This window comes from Dufourea novaeangliae, unplaced genomic scaffold (genome assembly GCF_001272555.1).
Source record: "Dufourea novaeangliae isolate 0120121106 unplaced genomic scaffold, ASM127255v1 scaffold39, whole genome shotgun sequence".
NCBI lineage: Eukaryota > Metazoa > Arthropoda > Insecta > Hymenoptera > Halictidae > Dufourea > Dufourea novaeangliae.
The window spans coordinates 1,252,049-1,274,890 of record NW_015373918.1 but is presented as its reverse complement, the minus strand read 5'-3'; the positions used below and the strand labels follow the sequence as shown (position 1 = coordinate 1,274,890).

General features: G+C 43.5%; 1 protein-coding gene across 1 annotated transcript; it reads right to left on the bottom strand.

The window, feature by feature from the left end:
- Nucleotides 1–3,333: 3,333 nt before the first annotated feature.
- Nucleotides 3,334–4,907, bottom strand: LOC107194380 (histidine-rich glycoprotein-like). Its single transcript, XM_015583998.1, has 3 exons — nucleotides 4,896–4,907; nucleotides 4,289–4,517; nucleotides 3,334–3,965 (listed from the first exon to the last, which is right to left on the bottom strand). Exons 1-3 carry the CDS (start codon nucleotides 4,905–4,907, stop codon nucleotides 3,334–3,336), a joined length of 873 nt encoding a protein of 290 aa, XP_015439484.1.
- Between the last annotated feature and the right edge of the window lie 17,935 nt (nucleotides 4,908–22,842).

Below are 22,842 nucleotides of genomic sequence, written 5' to 3'. Positions count from 1 at the left end.
TCTTATTCTTTTCGTAGAGATACTATTTTTGAATAGACCATCTACTTAAAGAGCAATGTAAAATATTATAACTAAATAGGTCAGGTCGTCACTGAAGGAGTTGCATATAAGTGAGTGAAATCATATATTTAATGCGCAGTAACCTGAAAGTTGGCAATGAAAGATATACGCGCGGGTGAAATTGTCCCTTTAGGTGCATAAAAACTTGGGTCCATCAAATGTTAAATGTGCAGCGGCCTGGTGGATCTTAAACCTTTGCGAGTGATGTGGTTAATCAGGACAGTTAATTAGATGCACTTTTTGCTGGTGGCTCGACGAAGAAAGAGGCAGCCGTGAGCGAAGTAACGTAATTGAGGGAAACGGGAACAAAAATGAAGGGAGGGTTAATGTGTACACAACGGACGGTCCAGGTACGAGCTGCTCTTACTGCTGCTCGCCTAGCTGACGTTCATTGTTCATTTTTAAGCGACACCCTGTAGACGTACTGCAACGAGGCGACGTTCTAAAGAATACTTCGGAGTCTGCTCTTAATTAACAACCTAGAAATTATTTACTGTCAGTCATTAATATTCTTATTTAGTTCAGATTATATCTAGAATGACATGTAACTTCCGTACGACATGGTAATGATACAACCAAGTTAAATAATTTAAACGAACAACTCTAGAGTACTATTCTCTACTATTAGTTAACCAGATTTCAGACTTGATTCGTTTATGATACGCCAGCAAAGATTAATAAAGCTTTCATATCACTTTCGATCTAACGAATTTCCTAATTGGCGAAAGAAATTTTTATACAAAATTCTACTGACCCACTGTTCCCAATTTCGCTGTCAATATACGAACAGAAATATAGTACCCTTTAACATTTGCATAAGATAAGCCGGAGGTAATTGACAAGGGAAGCGTCTCGAGGACACTGCAAGAGTGTATCATTAATTTTCGACGAAACGTATAACCCTGTCCGCGGGTAGGGGGGAGAAGTAATCAATTTGCAATCATAGCTGGACCGCGTAGGAAGTCGGCCATGACCCGATACAAACCGTGATGCTGAGTCTAATTAAACCTGAGATAGGCACCAGCTAGTCCGTTCCGATATAACAGGGAGCGGAGACGTTGGCGGAGGGATCATTAATTTGTTACCCGCGTTCACGGGAATGGGAAAACCACTCTCCTCTCGGCTTTGGGGAAAAAAATGTTCGTGGTTAATTAAATCTATCGTTCGTTCGCGACCGGTAAGTTTTTCGTACCTTTTCCTTTGGTCGTTACGTATATGGCTCAACTTTGAATATTAGGGAACGGTACCCTTTTCGCGGTCACGAAAATCGAAAAAAATATGGACGTTAATAACGTTCCCGATATCGGGCCGATTTTAATTACCGCGGAATATGTTTGCCACCGTCCGCCGCGAAATCGATTATCCGGCTGGGGGAGGAGGGGGGCAACATTTTAATTAATCAACGCGGAGGTTGATACGTCGATGCAGCTGCGTTTCGGGCTGGTTGTTTCCTCGGCTCGTCTTATCGAGCCACCGAGATAATAGACAGTAGCTTTGGCTTAGCGTGTACAGGCTAAGTCGATAACTATCGGGTTGGCCGGAAACTTTCCGTGGGCTCTTTCGTCCATATTTTACCGGCAAAATGGGAAATTTGTATGCAAAGGACATTAGCAAGCCATCAGGATGAAGAAATATGGTAGTACAAGATAATAGACATTTGTTTTCTGGTACAGCAATTTTATCTCCTGGATTAAATTTATTTTTTACTCGCGACGAATTATCTTCCGCTGGACCAAGTATATAGTGATATTCTGATGTATCTTGTATATCTTTCACGTGTTATTGAACTTAAATATATCCGTGATGAAATTACGGTCGTGTGAACTCCTTTTTGTCAATCTATCGGGCATGTATGAATACATATAGAGATGCAAGATTAAACATACAAGTTTCAATCGTCCCAAAAAATGATGTTCAAGTGTTCTAACTTTGATATTTTCATATTATATTAGAGATCAATGTACTAATGAAGAATGTTAAGTTATAGAATCTGATAGCGTACAACAGCATCGATTTTTTTAAGTAAAATGTTCCTATCCTAGTCAGACAAGAAAGTACATAGTTTAGAAGATGGAAGTGGAAGGGTCCTCGTCTCCTCGTACGCCTGTTTCTCCATTCTTTCTTCGCGTAAAGGAATAACCTTGCGAATTTTCAGACAGTCTATCCATAAAAGGTTTCGATGTTCCGATCAATCACCCCGTCTGACTGATATTGGACGAGCCGCGGCAGGCGCGAACATCAATCTTTGATTATCCATCCCTCGGTGCCTCTGTAATCTTGCTTCTCGTCAATTCTCTTCATCTGCGTCACGCACAGAACACGCGTGTCAATTTCACGTAGAAATATTCATCGTTAAACGTAACCGCTTCAGCTGCGACTGCTCTCGCTGGTATCAATTGATTTCTCTAGCAACAGTCGAATGTAAAATTTTCCGTAATCACAGGTATCTGTTTTTTTTATAGAAACGTTCCCATTATTCGGCAGTATATTTTATTACTACTAATGGGCCTACACTCGTCGGATTCTACATGAACGTTTTTCCGCTCGTTATTATACACAATGGTTTCAAAGCTTAACGAACATGAAAGTTGTGGAGGATTTGGTAGTCTCTTTTTTCATTGTTTCCCGCATGCATTATTCTATTCAATTGAAGGTTTTTGTGTAATTAACGTGAATGCAGGGTAGGATTGGAATAACGAGTATTTCAATCATCCAAGAGAGGACTGTGTGGCAGGAATCAATTTATTACTGCATGATTAACAAATGTAGGTTTTGTTCAATTTGCACAACTTAAATTGGAATCTCAATTTTCCATCTACATTTTAATGCTTTAGTACACTATTTAGTAGATGCAGACAGGAATACAATACCGAATCTACTATGCGGAAACGATAAGACTTAGAAGACTTATCTCTCGTTCAACCTATCAATCTAATGAACGACAGTGCTATGTTATCACCTTCAGATAAGAATATTCCCAACATTTCAATATTTCGTCGAATAGAATACAATATAAATTTGTTATATATCCGTTTGATCATTCGGCGATACATCATCAAAATGATAAATAATCGATTATTCAAGTGTTTAAGCTAAAATCCTTGGATTACGTATTCTAATAACATAACACATGACATTAATAACTTCCTCCGATAAACTGTTGCAACTTTGCGCACAAAATGCAACAATACCCATCGTCGAGTTACAAAGCGCAAATGTAATAATCCTCAACGATCATTACAAGTTAGTTTAATGATCACCATACACAACATCTTAACGATGCGCACCGTGATTATGATCTTGTCCATGGTGATGATAATGGTGGCCACTGGCGAAGCTAGGATAATGTTTACCGTAACTGCCACTGCTCTGAGAGTATGCGTAATGATAATCTGGCCCGTGGTCATCAACACCTTCGTTATGGTCCTGACTAAGACTCTGTTCACTGTTCTGCTTATAATCGTCACTGTAACCACCATGGCCAGTGTCTTCATTAAAACTATCGTCACCATCTTTTCCGCTATCCCCATAATGGAACTCAAATCCGTCATCGTAATGGTAACCACCGTGTTTCCAGCCATCGTGATTGACTCCATGATCACTGACGCCTTTTCCATCGTTATCCTGATCGTGTTCGAATCGAACACGATGATACCCGTGATAACCATCGTCCCCGTCTTTACCGTTGTTAGAGTGTCGATGCTGACTACGATAGCCGTGGCTGTGACGATAACCGTGTTTATAGTCATGATTGTAATCATCGGAACCACTACTTTTGCCTTTGTCAGCTTGGCCAGGTCCACTTCCATGATTCCCGTAGTTGGAATCGTAATAATAATCATAATCATGCTTTTCTTGGCTCAGGTTTGGTCCCAAAGTGTTGAATTTGGATCTAATGTCCCCTCCTAAAAATGATTTCACTTGGGTGTAATGGGTCCACCTTTTTTTTTCATCAAATCATATAATTTCTATAGCACTATTAGAAGCCATGTATGGTGACTTTGATGTAGAGATAAATGCTTAAAGTACAATATTCCTTCTCTATAGCCACATCACTTAGGGCTAACATCCCCTTCTCCCTCGCCTTTATCTAGCAATACCTATTATCGGATATCTATATCACACGATGATGAAGGAGTGATCATAATAAGGATTAACAAAGTACGATTACATAAAAGACTATACACTTCTAAACTTAATCATTGGACAAAGAACGTATTAATATTACCTTCACCGTCTTTATAATTCCCCCGATGGTAACCATCTCCCGCTCGTTGCTTCTTGACGCCGTACGCGCTCGGAAATCCCGCATTAACTTTGTAATCTCCGTTATCGTTACCGTCCTTATCCTTCCAAACTGTTCTCCTTATTTTACCGGCCAGACCAGTCGGTCCGTGTGTAAACGCGGCGTTCACCACCGCATGAACCGACACGGTCAACAGAATCCAACGTAACACCTGGAATAATCGCAAAAGAACGACGTGCAATTACGTAACGGACGTTAGGTAATCCGGAGTAAAATCTAGTAACGTGTACGACGGAATTTTAGCGAACACATCTCAAACTTCTGTGGGGACATAGGTCTGGAAAATCTTACATTTTATACCACAAAGTACAGCAAATCGTCGATGATTGTTCCAAGGTTCCTCGGCACTGACAGGCAGAGGTCCCCAGGTGTAACGCTGGCTTTTTAATGAGGTGTACCACAGTGATAGAGCTTGGAATCATGAAGCCAATGATATTTGTTTCAGTTGCATATGGCCATTAGTTTATAAACTATTTATTGTTCAGTGCTGAGGATCTTTCGAACACTCATCGAGGATTTACTGCAGTACCTCGGACCCCATTTTTATTCGTGGAAGTCATACACCAGTTAACGCGCCTGCTCCCCTAACGACGTGACTGACGGTCTCAAGTACATTTGTACGAGCTTTTATAGGAAAATATTCGTGGTGTAAATTACGTGATGATTTCTTCTACGAAAATCAGCCACGATGTTATTCAATCGCGATTCGTATCGGCTCGGTCAGTTAACCGACCGAGATAATTCATGATCCTTTCAAAGAACCTATTGTGGGCAAGATCTGTAGCAACATGGTTTAACGAATCCGACGATTTTTGCGTGTACAGCTAATTCCCATTGCTCCAGCTGTTTATTTGATCAGATCGCGTTTTTCTCGATCGATCTGCTCCCGTAACACCAAACTTCCTAAATCTTTTTCGTCGTGGAAGAACAGCGGCGAGACAGTACCTACTAGTTCTTATGGGTAAAGTTACTTTTGTTCGATAGTGGAATAAAAGATTGTTCTATGACTAAGTAGCTATACGTGGAATTGGTAGCAGTGATTCGATGATGGAGGGATTTCTATTGAAATACGAATTATGTATTGACTTTTATTCAAGAAAGAAGAGTAATTAGAACGAAATTCGGTGAAAAATGTTTTCATTCGCTCGGTTCATTTTCCATTAATTAAACGCCATTTCCAAAGGGAATTTCCGCGTTCATTGATTAGAAATACAGTCCCACATGTTCTAGAGTTTCGATTAAACACAACCGGTAACTACCTCAACTGTTTCATTCGGTTTAATTAAACATACACCGACTCGATACTTTATTCAATCGTTGATGAAAGAGCCCGCTAGTCAACGATGCCTTTGTAGAAATCACATTTTTAATCCACTAGAAAGCTCGATGAAGCTTGCGGCTTTCACTTGTAAAATAACACCGTTGGACCTGTGCGCCGGCAATCAACCACGAGAGTCGGGTGTACGGTTCTAAAGAGATTACTCGATCCTTTTGACGCTGTCTGTATCCACTTTAATGCGTTATATTATTCAAAATCACAGCTATTATTTCATCGAAGCAAATATTGTAAAAGTGAATTTGTTAAGAAAGCTAATCCTTAGCTTTTCTTTCATTACCTTATCTTCAAACATTGCAAGTACCAATCGAATCATATAAATTGTATAATTGAGCATCTTGTGAGTCTTTTAAATTATATTAGAACGGCATGGTAAATTGCTTAACGAGATAAACAATTCAAGTGAATGTCAACGAGTCACAAAAGTGATACGTACACTAGGTATAAGGAAGGAAACATCGATTCTCGAAGACGTTTCTTCGACAACCGGAAGTAGAAGTAGGGTGTACCCCTATCCTCCCTCCTCGAAGGAAACAAATTATCTGTAATCGATGATCAATCAGTCTGGGCGCAGTTGAAACTTTCGGATTCGACGATTGGTGGAAGCAGTGCCGTCGTTAGGAAATTATAGCCGGATCCCGTATCTGTACCAGCGGTACTTAGAAAGTAATTACACCGAGGGAACGGCAACAAAAAGGTTGCCTACATTCGCCACCGCCGTCACTTTTGAATTTATGTCAGCGACGTCGGTACACGCCGGCCATGAAGCATTATCATAAATCGAGCGGATAGCATACAGGGGACGCGCCACGTTTATTGCTTTCTTATTCGCATCGGATGGTGAAATTTATGGGTTCGTTAGATTTTTTGGCCTGGCACGCGAGGCTATTCCGACTTTATCGCTCCGCTCCCTTCTTCCTTCCGTGCGAGCGTACATCCTAATTGTTCGGTGAACCTGGATTACGTTCGTCTAAAAATTTGTAAACCTGATCTCGCTAATATTCCCAATTTTCGAGGTTTTTCCGCCATCTTGGACTCAGAAAAGTGCCGGAAAAATTTGGGAATTTATGGGACATTTAGTGGCGCCCCCACCACTTTGGTGACGAAAATTGGAACTTATTCCAGAACTTCTTCCAAAACTTAAAAGTTTTGGAATTAATTATTTTGTTATTATTTAGTATTTCTTATTACTTTTTTGGTTAATTGATATTAGGAATAGGAGTGAAGATAGTCCGGGATTAATGAATAACGAATATGTATGGTTTGACTGTTTTTTATTGAAAAATCGTAAGAAAATATACAATTTACAATGGTATTTGTATAAATTTAATAACAATTGCTTTAAATACAACCTATACATAATACTACTTAATATAAAAGCACCATTTTCGCGTGGCCGGCACAAGATCAGGTTGCTTCTATCTGTTTTGAATAAAAAGAAACATAAATGATTATTAATCTATTCGAGTGATACGCTAGTTTAGATTCAAATGTGCGAGAAGGGTCAAGGAATCCCAATACGCAAATATGTCGTTACGTTTCCTGCCTCGCGTCGCCTTCACGTAAACATAGAAGTCTCTGAATGGACGCAAGGTCTGTAATGGACTAAATGTCTCTAATTGTTGCTACCCAACGCAGGTAGGCGATAGTCCCAGAGATGGTCGCGTCTTGGGTCGTGAATAGGGTCAGCAAACCATTATAAACGGGGTTTCCAAGACAGCTGCACATCACGTGCCAAAACTGCAGGTATTCCCTCCTAGGGAACGGTGATCAAGGTGCAGCAATGAAATTGTTTGCAAACCCAAAATGAAAATATCCCTGTGGACGGTGGTTCTCCGGATAACCTTTCAAGATCTCGTGGAAATTATAGCGGCGTTCGTTACTCCTTTGTGTCTGTCGGGCTGAATAGTAACGTCTCGAGAAAACTTTTCGTACGACGGGGGGCGCTGGTGTGGCCTTTACACCGCAGAACAATGAGCCGGTCGCGAAATTCCCGTTTTCAAAGGGTCCGGCTGCACCGTCCGTGGTAAAAGCGTCCACGGAAAATTTATTTCCGGCCGGTCGACTAGGTCCACCTATTTCAAGTCAGGCAAAAAAAAAAGGGTCTCCGTCTTGATTCGTTCGTCTACTTAACAATTTCCGCAGACGGAATAATCCACTGTAATTATCTGTCGCGGCAAAACTGGCATCCCAGGAGCTTTGGATCCTCGTCAACCACGCAGGATTACTAATTCGTCACGATGATGTATTGTGATGCTGTAATTAGAAGTTGTCGCCTCATGAATTATAACTGGGGGAGTGGTGCGCCCGCGTGTGCGGCAATTCTTGGCTTACCGAGCAATCCGCACACTCTTGTACATTCCTGAGAAGAGCCCGACACAATTGGGCTATTACGGCCATTCATTATACCGGTAATTGTATTCAGCTTAATTTCGCGTTACGTTTTCGGTACCGGAAACAATAGCGTTCCGCGCACGTGTTCGCTGCATTGTCATTAACGGCGAGAAACGCGAGCCGCAGGATCGTTTACCTGTGTATATACGTACGCCAGGCAGTGCATTATCAGGTTAGATCCAGAGACACATGATTCTCGATGAGTGAGTAATTTCTCGAACATTCGTCCAATGAGTGCGCTTCGTTAACTGGATACAGTAAATCATCAATAAGTGCTCGGAGGCTTCTTGGAACTGAGAGTTCAGAATGTCATGCCCACTACTGGGCGCTTGATTGTTCCCACGGGAGACACCCCAGTGGTAGGGATGACATCTGAACCTCTAGTACCGAAGAGCCTTCCAACACTCATCGATGATTTACTGTACAGGTGCAAAGAGGATCCCATTAAATCTTTTCCAATCTCGATGCTTCGAAATCGAATAAACAACGGCCCATTGAAGCGTAACAAAACATTCGCGTTTCCAGGCGCGGAAACGCGTACGCGACGAGGGAGATTCGTGCGTCTCGTAATTGACAAACGGAACGACGTACCCCTTTTACGGCCGAACGAAACCTTGACTCGGTCTCCGTGCTCGGCTATCACGGCTTTTACGATCGATGCTGATGCGCCTGACACAAAGGGATGAATTCCCGGGGTGAACACCGCGGTGAACGTCCTCGGGATTAAAGGTCTCACGTAGCTACCACGCAGCTAGAACGCCGCTGTACGCCCACACACGGCTCCCAGCGATCTATAAATCACGATTGTATCGCGTGAACGAGGCTAGGGAGCTGACGTAGGTGTCAACGGCGGGGGAGTACGTAATCATATTCGTCACGAACAGTCGTCTTGGTGCGTAGATTTACGAGGCAACCGGCGGGTGGAGGTTTACGATCCCTCCCAGGGCTGGTCGACCTGCGATCGTAACCTCAAGCTGCGCGGCCCTACGGAACCGCGGGGGCAACGCGCGCGTTTCGCTTCCGGCGCTTTCATCGATTAGCCGGGATCCGAGGCTCGTAAAGAGCCGGACCTAATTACCGTTCGTACGCGATTTACACGGTTAATCGCGAGCCGGTACGCGAACCAGGGTTACACGAGCTTCGCCAGCCGTGTGGTCCCGCGAGGATTGTTAAAAAGAATTACGTTCGTCTGGACGACCTGCACCGAGAGACGTCCCGAAGATGGACGATCGATACACCGGCTCGGGACGAAAAGGGGGAAAATGTTTTATCTGCTACGATCTAACGATGGTTCGTTAAAAAGTTGTTACGACGGTATTACCTAGCCAGTGATAAGGTTTATTGATGATTTTTTACGATCCCAAGCAACGGGCGTGGTAGAATTGCTTCGATGAATATCTATGACCTGTTCTACGTCCGTAGTACTTGTTGGTCCCTATTGTTTTACGTTCTAGTTCCTAGAGATAAAAGTTAGAGAGTGATTTGACTGCCCATTTTTCCCCGTAAAGTGTAACATTCCTGGGTATTAATGTCAAAATGATGAATTATTATCAAGACATCATTTTCTGCGATGGTAAAGAAAATTTTTGAATCTTTCTGTTTTCAGGACACCTAGCAGGTAGATGCAAGAAGAATAAGGCAACTATGTTCGTAACGACAATAGGAAGGAGAGGATACCGCGGTTGGAAACTGTTATCAGCCTCTGAATCCAGTATTTAACGATGCTCTAATTGTTTCATGGTACCTGGGCTTGTGAACGGTGGCCAACTAGAGCAACTCGGCACGTTTCGTGGAGACACTTTTGATCTTGTTCCACTCGAAGGTCTGTCAGCCCGGCGAAAGAGATGAAACCGATCCCCTCGATCCTCGATCGTCTCAGCAGCCGATGCTTGCCTGTTCTCGCGTTTCAATCGGGTCCCCCTGCCACATCCTGCAACGATGAAAAGTAAAGGGGAAAAACGGTGGAAGCAGTTTTCATGCAACGTGATGAAACTAACGATCAGGACCCTTCGAGTTTGCGGGGACGACGGGGGTTGCGGGATCAATCAGTGGCTCGGTCACCAAATGCGACCAACCTCCTCCGATCCCTCTAAATCTCTGATTTTCTGATCCCCAGATTCCAAAGAACGTTTGATTCGTGCGCAGTCACTGCTCCGGAGGGTCGAAAATCGATTTAAACCGTGAACCATCTTTCTTACCACGCCCCGGCGTCATTGTTTCATACTCCAAGAAAGAGTCCTCGGTTGAACCGTTCAGTTTTTATGAACCGAATCTGTGATATTAAATTGGTCGACGCCACGGAGTGTATACGTATCGAGCTCGAGCCCGTCGCTAGCCAGAACTGCGTGTGACGTAATTATGGACACGTAGGACCAACGGGCCGCAATGTCCTTCCCAAAATGGCAACGTTGTAAATCTTCTTTACGACTCGTTTTACGAAGGTGTTGGGTCAAGTGTCTTCCGCGTCGGGGGATATGGGATTCATGGGGCTGGTGGGATGAGAATCGTTCTGCTTTCATACGCTCACAAAACGAACCATCCTTCGCCAATAAAGCCCAGAATCCTGCCGAATCATTCCCCAAAAGAAACAACCACCGAAATCAATATGTTCGGCTCATCCCACTCGTTGTTCTTTTTTTATAGTCCCTTAATGCGGATACATTTCGCTGAAACAAGCGACCTCGGGATAACGGTGCATCGGATGCATTATGCACGTCGATAATCGTGCATTAAAGGGCAGACCAGAGCTTCGTCTATTTCCAGCGTTCAACGGCACGAATACAGGGGTCGGTATTCGCGACCGTGTCTTTGTGGCGTGCACCAGAGGGACCGTTGGATTGTGACATTTGCGTGTGCCAACAGGCCGCGTTGTCACCTTACCTGTACGCGTGTGTTCGTCCAATATCGTTACAACTGCCGTTTGCATACCGTGTGCGTGAACCTCCTCCTCCTCATCCGTTTCATTATTCATTCCTTCAATCAATACCGGCTTCATAGCGCGCGGGATAGCATACTGTGTAAAATATATGGAATCAATGACCCAGAATAGCAAGAGAAAAAAGGGAACAAAAATAATCTCCGTTAGTCGAATCAGAACAGCAACCTCGTTGTCACAGGATCGTCTAAAATCGATGAACCTGTCGGGCCATCCACGATTATTTCCATTGACAGTGATATACAGTAAATCATCAATAAGTGTTCGAAGGCTGCTCGGCACTAAATGTTCAAACGTCATCCCCACCAATAAGCGCTTGACTGGTTTTAGGAGACCCCCTAATAGTGGTGAGGACGTATGAACACTCAATGCTGAGGGAGATTCGAACCCTCATCGATGATTTACTGTATGTACAATTAAACTAATCAGAAAGAAACTCCAGGTATTTGGGACCACACGAACATGATGGACGTAACGACAAGCTTATATAGCGAGTAAATTCAGACCCCTTGAAATTCTACAAAGCGTTAATTCTTCCCGTGAGGATTTACGCGATCCCGTTAAATTATCGTGTCCCTTGTCCAAGCACGGCCAACGAAAATAAAGCTGGCTAACTGTCCATTTATCCGGTCCTGGGGCTGCCCTATTGAAATATTCATGCGAATCAAGAGGGGGGTGGAGGGTGGACGGCTGTTTCCAACAATAAACTCGCGCGATGCGTCCCGGCCAGGTGGACTCGCCGAATGCACGGCCAATCGATTACCCCCGGAGCCAGAAGGCATCGTCACGCCACCGTTGGACGACGTCCCGGGCGAAATACGACGGGATATTAAGGATTCCTGGCTCCGTTAGTCATTCCGTCGTTAGTTCGTACGGGCACGTACCTTAAACTGTCGCGCTGCAAATCGTCGGCTTACACGGATTTCCAGCGAAATCGGGTTCCATCGTCGCCGACGTTGTATTCGCCGGGGGACACGGACAAACTTTGCTGCCTGCAACAGATACACGGTGTACGTAAACTCTTGGACGTGGACGGTGGTTGGGGAACGGAGGGGACGACGGGAAAAGCTGCGGAGACTGATCGTGACTCATGTCCATGATGGGCAAGCCGACGGCTCTTGAGAGCCTTTGCTTCTTGTTACCTTCGAAACATCTTTCCGTTAGACATTCAAGCGAATAGAAAAATGTATTCTCACTTAAAAATATTAATAGTCCATAAGAGTAGAGTAACTTTCAGGGAACCTTATTCATTAGTGATTTGATATTGAAAAAATTCCTGGTCTCGCTAATTAATGTCGGTGAATTCACTATTCATGTAGGGCTCCAATAACACGTATTTGTATCTATTAATATATAACAACATCATGTAATAATAACAATTAGAAATTAATTATTTCTAAATCTCCGAACATTGAAAGCATCGGTTCGAATAGCAGGAATTTTACTCCTGAATACGTGAAGCGTAGTTGGGAGGTTGTTAAGCAGAAAACGTGTATGCCTTGGTGCTTATACGCCACAGGCATTAATAACCGGAGCGAGAAGTTTAAAAAAAAACAAGCAGTGGTAGAAGGAGAATAACAATTATCGTACGAATGGCCAGTGAATCGCAATTTTTTCGTAGCCAGCTCGAAAATGGAACACATAGCTGGTTGGATGTTAAAAATAATACCGCCTTTTTATCCGCGATTGCGATGAAGATATTACGAGTGAAGGAACACCGAGAGCAACTTCATTTCCGCGTCGCAAGTCCCTGATTTACTGCGCGCAGCCCACGCCCGGTATAGCCAACTGTTGTATGTACACTCGCGCTAATGATGCTCCGCATCAGGAGCGTGCTTGCTAAACAATCGTGTTTCGCGTGTGCGATTCCGTTTGTAATCGCGCTGATTCAGAAACAGTGCCAAAACGTTTCGGCGATATTACGAGGGGCGTGTAGGGGAGGGGACAACGCGCAAATTGCTTCGATTACGTTACACGGAGGATCGTTAGCCCGCGTTAACGACAGGGGACGGGCTCTGTCTTTGTTTCTTTTTCGCCCGAAAATGGAGCCACCATCGAAATCCGGCCGAGTAAACTTCCTGGGACGTAATTGACCGGATCGCTAGTGACTAGGCGCGATTACACGGAAACACAACCATGCAAATTTCTGGACGAATATATTGTATTCGGAAGGAAACATTTGACTCGGTAGGGATCGCAGAAAATAGTTGAAATAACAAAGGAACGATTAATAGTGTCGCGTAATATTAAAAAATCAATCGTGTTACTATAACCACGATATTCTACAGGTAAAAGTCAGTGGGTATACCTTATGTTAATCTGACAAACAGGGAGACAGTTATTTGGGGATAACGTTGAGTGACAGGGAGTAAGATACAAGTGAGGTGTCAGCCGATGTCACGATCATAGAAATATGCTTCACGTTCTCTATAATTGTATTGACTTAGGAATAATGTTTTAAAGGTACGTATCCACTTGTTGCGTATCTTCATTTCGTATCACTGTCGTGTATCAATGTGGATTTTTGCGCACAAAAATGTATCGTATGGTGATACGATAAGATGATACGCAACGTTGATACGATACGAGGATACGCAACACATGGATATGCACCTTAACAATTCTGATTTAATAATCAATATCAGTGACCTCCCCACTCATACACAGGGTGTTTACGAAATGTTGATGTAACCCGAAAGCAAGTGATTCTACATGCAAAAATAAGTCTAAAACATAGAGTAACATTTTTTCGTACGATGCATCGTGTCCAATAAATCTATTATCAAGATCGCGTATCTATACACAGTGACAATAAATAAAAACAGAATGCAGTGAACAGACAAGTAAACCAAGTCATATTCAATTGCATGCGTATCCAACAAACATTCAAATTCGATTTTCTCGAAATCGTAGCATCGTATAAAAATATGTTATTCAACATTTTTCCACTTATTTTTCCCTGCAACATTCTGGACTGTACCACCATTCCGGGAACACCCTGCATACAGCTCGAAACACTGCAACGAGTCAGATATCCCTCTAGAAAGGATAGCAGCAACTTCGTTTTTCCTTTTTCCTTCTTTTGTATCGATTTTTTCGCCCAACTTCCCCCCCCCCCCCCCAGTACCTCCATCGTTCGCATCTCCGCGACGCGAGATCGAACGCCGTTTTCCGAGCGCATCCGGAAGTTTCTTTCCTTCGTTTACCTGAATTTGCCGGATTAAAGTGCGAGACGAGGTTAGCCGCGGGAGATTGGCTCTGACGGAATTCGAACAGCCAGGATCGGTCCGGGATCGAGAGACGAGCCGGCTCGTTCCGCCGAGAATCCTATCGGGGGCGAATCGATTCCTCTCGCATTGTCTCCGCTTCGGCGGAATTCCTTTCTTCGTTTGCGAAACGAAGAAACCACGCCGATGCTCTCGCAATTCGGGCTTTTTTTCGTTTCTATTACACCGATTGGCTTTCGTTTGTCAATTACGAGTCATTCGGGGGGAGACGTCGCACGGCTTCCGGAAATGACACACAATGGCGTCTTGAGGCAAAATAAATGGACACCTTGATCAACGGAAGGCTGTTTCAGGAAGATGCCAAGACAGACAGTTGTTAAATATCGTAGAATTGATGCTTGACTATCTATACGAACACTTAAGTTCCTAGACAAATATTCAGAATTCCTCTGCTAACTAACACTTTTAACCTATATAATTATATAGTAGTGACTTTCAATGTCAATAGCATAGATTATTCAATGTCGCAGTGAACGCGGGAAATGAAGAATAAATTGTTACACTTTGAATAGACGTCGTCTCACGTACAGTAGATATTATCCTACACACAGTGACCTACAGATTTGTTCGCATATTCGAATTATACCTACAATTCTTTTAAAATAAATTCGTCTGAATTATGAATTAAAATTTACGGTTTGGTATGTAATTTGGTTAAACAAATATTGCAGTCTTGCGTGAAGAAATTTGTGACCTAATCTGAAGTGTTTATTATTAGAGATTTGGTGTGAACTAGAATTGATTAAATACTGGGCTCTATCGTAGTATATCTATCGCATGAATTTAATTAGTAGCCTCTGCAAGTTCGTTGATCATCCCTCGAAGACGAATATCCGGAGAATTCTTACGCCGTGGCACGAATAACGTTTCACGGACGAAAATCCTGCCGATCGAGCGAATCACCGATGTCTGAGCGATCCCGTGAATATTAACGCCGGAAGTGGCATGGTTAATTTAACATTCGCGTTTACTCGCGGCGTGGAGAACGAAATCCGGGCGTACGTGTCGCCTCGTTACGATTCCCGGCAGCGTCGAACGACAAGGGAAAGGGATGACCCACGCAATTTCGTGGAATCTTTCTCCCTCTTTTCCTGATCCTCTTTCCCCGTCCCTTTGATTCGTACCGTCGCGGAATCCTTAAGAAGCTCCCGCTTCTTGGATCGCCGCGCAGGAATCCACCAGCCGTGACCTTTTACGTGCACCATCATCCCCAGAAGCTTTAGCTACGAAATGGAAGACTCGATAATCTCTGTATTATGTTCCCGATCAAATGCGTCCTACCATTTAGATATGTCACGTACCGTTCGTTCGTCAATTCTATCAACCCTCTAAATTAAGAATAACAAATCTGACCTGTCTAATACGCGAACTTTAACCCATATTTCTGTCTTTCCCTGCTTCGATAAATTTGGTAACTGTTCTAACGTCCACTTGGGGACCTAACCCTGGGGCCCTACGTTCCAAGGGGGCCTCATTCTAAGCATCAATTTCGTTATGATTAAATATTATTTACTTTCATTTAGAATAAGTTTCAATTTTTGAAGATTTATTTATTTTATTCTATTGTATTACAAAAATTGTTACCCCCTCCCCTCCTCGCGCTTTTCCGCCAAGAAGGCCTGCGAAAGTTTGATAGCCCCAGGTCACAAAAATCTTAATTCAGACCTGCTTGGAGTCGAATGGGCGTACTTTAACTTCCCCTTTAAAAACCAGATCGATTCCCCTCAACAAACATCTAAAAAACAATGCGTCTATTTATCAGGTGTTGCACGAACTGGTCAACGATCCATTCGATCGGAAAACTTACGAACCAGAATCTCCTCCTTGTCCCATTTCACTGACCCAATTGTTCGACAGGATAGGTGGAGAAAAAAAGATTCTCTAGGACGTAACCGGAGCACGTAAGAAGCGCGAGGATTCCAGCTAGCCGGTATTTCAAAGTAAAGCCCATCCCAGCGGGCACGAACGATGGTAGCGCCAGAACGAGCACGGATGGCCGATCCGCCTGGCGCGTTGCAGCCAGCCACTATGGGAACACAGCGGTCCGCGACGTAACAGAGCTACCTTCCAAGTGTATATACTTCTATAAACGTACGATACAGCCGGAAAGCCTTGTCCTCCGTTTCGCCCCGGTGTTCATAGTATATACGCAGCCGACAGGGGCTCAAAAGCCCTCCACACCCCCTAGCCGTGCGTTTGAATGCCGCGCGAAATGAACACACGCGACACGCTGGTTGGGATCCATCGGTCCCCTTCCCCCAACCCCACGTTCATACAGCAGCGCTTGTCATTTCCATTTTGGTGCGTCGCTTAACAATAGGATTACCCCTCTCGACGCCTTCTCTCTCCACGGTGCATACCTGTTTCGCTCAGCCGACGCCCCTTCTCCTGTTAGAAGGTGTCTCCAGCCGGTGCCTGAAACGCGAACGTCCGATGGAACGCACAGGGGAACCAGTCGAGGAGGGTCCGATGAAAAATTATGGTCCACGGAACGATACGGAATGAAGACGAATCGTCTCGCGACTGGGTTGATCGATTATGGTAAAATGCACGCTCCGACTGTCCGACGTGAAATTATTTAACGCCAGACGGGTCTGTCGTTCGATGGAGAAACGGATGACTGTGATACAGGAGGGGTTCCGTTATATCTGTGTGTTGGGAAAACGGCATTGAGACTCGAAGAATTGGTGGTGTTTTTGTTTGCTGAATAAGACGTTGGAAGATTAGAAGACACTGAATTTAGGTCCTTCGGTAATTGTGGTGGGTGTAGCGAATTGGGTGGCAAGTGTGTAGTGAATTTCGATCCCAATTGCGATGGGTATAGGAATGACTTTCTTATTGATAAATGATATTATTTAGTTTTCTACAACTCTGTGGAAGTTCGGAATATCTTCCGAACGTTATATAATTTGGGATATAATGACGATCGAATATTTAATTGTCCCCGTCTACTCGATCGCCCAAGGATTTAAGAACAACGCGGCTCACATAGACCGACCAAAGTATTGTGATCGCGTTAAATGCATCTGTCAATCGCAAAACCCGTTTTACTTGAAAGACGGTCTCGTATAATCGATTCCCCGTTGAATCTACCTGAATAATGAAACAAGGCTATTGTGCGTACCCGCGTTATTCCCGTTTAATATTACCGATTTATCGATCTATTCATTACCTGCGAGCTTCTAAAGCCTGCACAAAGCTTCCCGATGACACATCCACGCGATTACTTGCATACTAATCCGCTCCGGTCGACGCTCGGACAAACGTAAATACATCTAGGCGCGGACGAGCCGAAGTAGCTGCCTCGTCGAAATTCAATTTAACTCGAATGATCCGGCGCCTTCGGTGTCGAACATTCTTCACATTCTTCCTGTCGTATTCGCTAAGGAAAGGAAATACAATCTCACAAGTTTGTTCGCGAAAAGCTGTCACTTCTATTCCACCAAATTATTTACCAAAATGCTAATTTTATTTCACAATTAAGGAAAATTTATCACAAAAGTAAAGGTAAAGAGAATAAATAAATCAAAATTACATAAAAGTTTTGACACCTAATTTTTATTTGAAAAGTGTCTGAATAAATGTTTGAGTCACAGTAACTTGCTACATGTAACGTGATTATTCCTCTTGCAACGATCATCTTTTGTTTAATCAAGGAAACGTCACTCCTTCTATTACTAAATGCGTTTTCGTTTGGGTCTAAGAAGGCATAAACCAAGTACCACAGCTAGACACCAAATAGAAAGGTGACAAATTCACATATTTAACTCTGGGCATCTCGACTTCAGTTCAGTGCAGTTTGACTACAAAGAGAATCACTACAAGAACATCGTCTACAAAATGTACGAAAAGAAAGTGCAAAGAATATTTAAACAGCTGTTACTGTCCCCTAAAGAGCTACTTTTCTAAAAAAATACTTCTTCACATTACAGACCGTGTTTCTTAGAACTAAAACAGCAGCGCCCCACATTTATGATACAAACTCGCTAACACAAGCTCGCTAATCCCAGCTAATCCGTGGAGTACTGTATTTTCTGAGGAACGCGCAACCGCACCGTAATGCTTCCGGGTTCGAAGATTGCTTAAGAGGGTGTTTCGGGTGACAGCGAAGGGAGCCAGGAGTGTTCAGAACTTAAGAGACCGTAATTACACGGTCTAAAGTACAATATTTACGGGCGTGGTCGAGAGTGCACGCGCATGTACGGGGGACCGGAAATCTCCCGATACTGGGAACGCGTTGTAAAAAACTGTGCCAGGCCGCCGTGTTGCGCGCGCTCGCGGTAAATTAGCAGCTCGTTCAAAAGACAACGAATAAAAAGCTGGGATGTATAGGGGTCCGGAGGGAAAAGGGAATAAGGGCTCGGAAAAAGAGAGAAAGAGGGGTTGCGTGATAATAAAAAGTCTGGTAAAAGTTGAACCCGCGTTCCCGCCGTTATCGTGGATCCCCGCCGGGCGGTGGCGGCGTCGGATAACGAAAAGTTTCTTAAAAACGACCGGCTGGCTGTCCAGCGTCCGTCGTTCCCGCGGATATCGCCCACTGTCATGTCGTTGTCAGCGCAAAGTCTTAATGGCAGCTCTCCACGGTGCTGGCTAATAGCCTTTGTCTCGTTCTTTTTTTTCTTTCATTCTTTACAGGATGTAATAGAAGTTGCGCGCACGAACTCACTTTAAAATACTGAAAACCACGTTTCGATGATGGCGCTGTGTTGGCGATTGTGTTTTCGCTGCCTCCGTTTGCTGCAAAACTGGACGATTGTTTTGTTTGTCAATTGTCCACTGTATTTGGTCAGTACATTTAAGTAATTTATTCTGAGATAGGGTATTGTAATATATACAACAATAACTTGTAAGTATCGCTGGAACATTTGTTGGATAACAATTTAATTGGATCTTTGGTATACAATGTGTTTCAGAAATGGTGGTACAACCCGAGAAGTGATGCAAGAATAAGTCGAAAATGTAGAATAAAATTATTTCATATCATGCTTCGTTTTCGAGATAATCCAATCTGAAGATTCATATAACATGTATATACAGCAAATCATCGATGAGTGTCAAAGGCTCCTCGGCACTGAGTGCTCAGACGTTTTCCCCACCACTGTGGTGTTCCCCATGGATCCATTCAAGTACCCAGTGTTAGGGAAGACGTCTGAGCACTCAGTTCCAAGAGGCATTGGACAATAATCGACTATCTACTGTATTCGTGCTGACAATAAGTAAAAACTGACTGTAATGAACAGCCGCCGTATCCGCGTATCCAGTAAATATTAAAATTCGATTATCTCGAAAACGAAGCATCATACAAAAACACTTCATTCTACAATTTTCGACGTATTTTCCCACGTAGTATCGTTTCTTCGAGGGTTCCATCAGGCTGTCTTCATCTACGCTGCCTTTGAAATTATAGCGAACAGAGACACCTTAGTGAACAATAGCCAGAAAGAAAAACCGTCCTGCTATACGCGGAACCACGTATGTACGATGTAAAACGCAGTCGAAACTTCAACGCGTGCACCGTCTTGTCAGTCGCAGCTGTTGTATCCGATGAAGGGGAGGGGTTCTGCGTGAAAGCTGCCCGATTCGCAGACGTTTTTCGCTCAGGTATACTATACCCGAACCGGCAACGACAATTCTCCGCCGCGTCGACGTGTTTGCCGCGCACGCTATGGCTGTGACACACATCACGTAACTTTCTACGGTTTTTATCGCTTGTAGCCGAGAGGAGTACCGCTCGCACGGTGAAAACGGCTGATTTCCAGTAGGCGGCGGCGGCGGCTGCAGTCTCCAAGGGAATATTTATTGTCCCGAGTTAGGCTGTCGCGAAACTCGGCGCGCAGGGACGAAACTTTGCTCGCCGACACGCTCCGCCTCCGCCTCTGTTCAGTCAAATTTCCGGGTACACGCAATTTTTGTCAGTCCCTTTTTTTCTCCTCCCGACGAGACGATACTCTCGCTGCTTCCTCCTGGGGGGAGAGACACGACGACTCCCGGAACCCTTTGAACCGTCTCGTTTTCATATCTCGCTGAATAATCGCGGAAAACTCTGCGAGTCTGGGACACGGTAATAGGCACGAGACCTCTGAGAAGTAAGAACCCTGGTATCCATTACGAGCTATTAAACGGTAAAACGTTTTTCTGGTTTTGTCGTGTATGGTTACGATTCAGGGGCACGTATATAATGTTATTTAACATTGTCGAGACGGTTAAAGTGCTTTACGATGATCGTATAAGAGGTAGGTAGGGTGGAAACATAGATTTTTACTGAATTTAGAGAATTCTATATTTCATATTGGTAACGCTGTTTTGGAGGCACTTGGAAATTACATTGAACTTCGTCCATTGGCCTCTACTTTGTTCCATGCAAACAACTTAAATCGTTCTGGAGATAGGCAGGTTCGAAGTTGATTAGAAATCTAATAATACGTTACAGCGTCCAGAATGATGATAATATAGTACGCACGATAGTACAAGTTACACTACAGACGGATACCTGACCCAGTCAATGAATCATAGTCGTATGCACTAAAATTTCTTCGTATATCGTAAATATTCCCTGAGAACCATTGGCGTAGTTATCTTAATTTAAACTCCGTCGATTTTAAAGTAAAAATATACGATACGTTATTCATACTTTATGGAATTTGGTCTGAACAGTGTGCTGTACAGCGTATCGTATTTGTTACGTGCTGTACGCTATGTACTGTTTGTTCTGCGCTGCATTCTGTGCAGTATGTGATACGTGCGCTGTGTCCCGTGCAGTTTATGTTGTATATCTACGTTCTGTAATATGCGGTACATTCACGCTGTACCGTTGTGGTATGCGATACGTGCTCTGTTGTATTCGGTGCGCGGACCAAATGAGCGGGACAATCAATCAAAGTTAACCAAATAATCCCCGGCTTAAGTGGCATAAGGTGGAACACCGACTACACATTCGCCTCGGGGGAAAAGGCAGACTGGTAGGGAATAATTCGCGTCACGTATCCGTAATTTTAAAGAAGCTCTTCCATCCAGGTAATACTCGTGCTCGTCGATATACTCTTTCCACGTTTCAGCATCGCACGTTCCTGCACGACGAACACGTACCCATAATGAATGATTATCCTTCGCGAAGAGATTTTTAACGAGGTGACGGGCGCCGACGTCCCGCGAGCATCACATTTTCCGTCCTTTTCTACCCATAAACCAACACATCTCTTCGTATCATAACACAACTTGCCGGCAAGAAGCGTGTCGCTATTTGCACGGGGCTTTCGAGGAATACGGCATTATACAAAGTCCCGTTTATAAGCAAAGCAAATATTTGCCGTCGTATCGCCGCTCGAATGCGTGTTTTCACGTAACGTATATACACTGCCGCAGAATTTATTCCCTGTCCCTTTTAGTCGTTTCCTTAATCGTAACGACCGACAACGATGTCGCTGGCCGGACAACGAATCCCGTAATAAATGATTCACCTCGAACGTACGGGGACTAGAATCTCTGTGAAGCTCGGAAATTACACCACTCAATATCTACGGTATAGTAGAGTATGTACCTTGAATGTCCTTTGAAAAAGTAAGAGTTAAAGAATCATTTTCGATCGTTCGATACGGTACATCTAATATCCGAACGGCGCCGTAAAGTCGATACTGGAAAGTCGGCCGAGTCTTCTTATTTTCATCTACGTAGTCTCTCCGGTACTATGTTAGCAGGAGATTTGCTTACATTGGTTTTGCATTACCTTCTTTCCATATACCTCATAAAGGTAGGATATAGAGGCGAAATCTGGATCGTCTGCGCGATGTTAAAGCACTATGCGCGTTTAACAAAAGCGATTTGCGATTTTTTTGTGAACTCCGAGGTTTACTTTAAGCCTGGTAAAAAGTAGATAGGTTTTCGAAGTTTATCCAGATACTATTCCCCGTTTTACAGCGATAGGAAAATAAAATTGCAGACTTCCTTTTTCGAACAAACCTACAATTTGTTTTATATAATGTCAGTGGTATTAAGTATAAAATACTAATATTCTAAAAAATGCACATGATCTCTTGAATTGTCACATCCGTTTGTTTTTCCTGTGGAAGATTTCTTCATTTTACGACGATGTTTACCAAAAATATTGCGCTCGGAATACGCGGATGCGTCCCGGTAACCAACGTCAGGTGAAATTCATACTTTCTCGGCGTCACGTACGTGGATAACACTCCACATGAATCATTCGTGTCGCATCAGACTTTCGATTCTTGCAAGTCGAGCAACTCTCCCCACCCGACCGGATAATCCGGATTCGGCCAGCCTTGGATACATTATGGAGCTCACTTATTACGTCCTTATTACAACGAACCTTACTTTTTTCCTACTTTAATTAAAATATTTACTAAGAATAATCTATATGTATATGTCTACCACTAGATAGCAAAAACGACTCAACGTATTAAGAAACATTTATATTAAACATAAATAGTTGATAGACTTCTTCCTGGTGCGCAGGTTAGTTCTTAAGAGTTTTACGTTTTGAACAGACGTTCCATCTACGCCAATT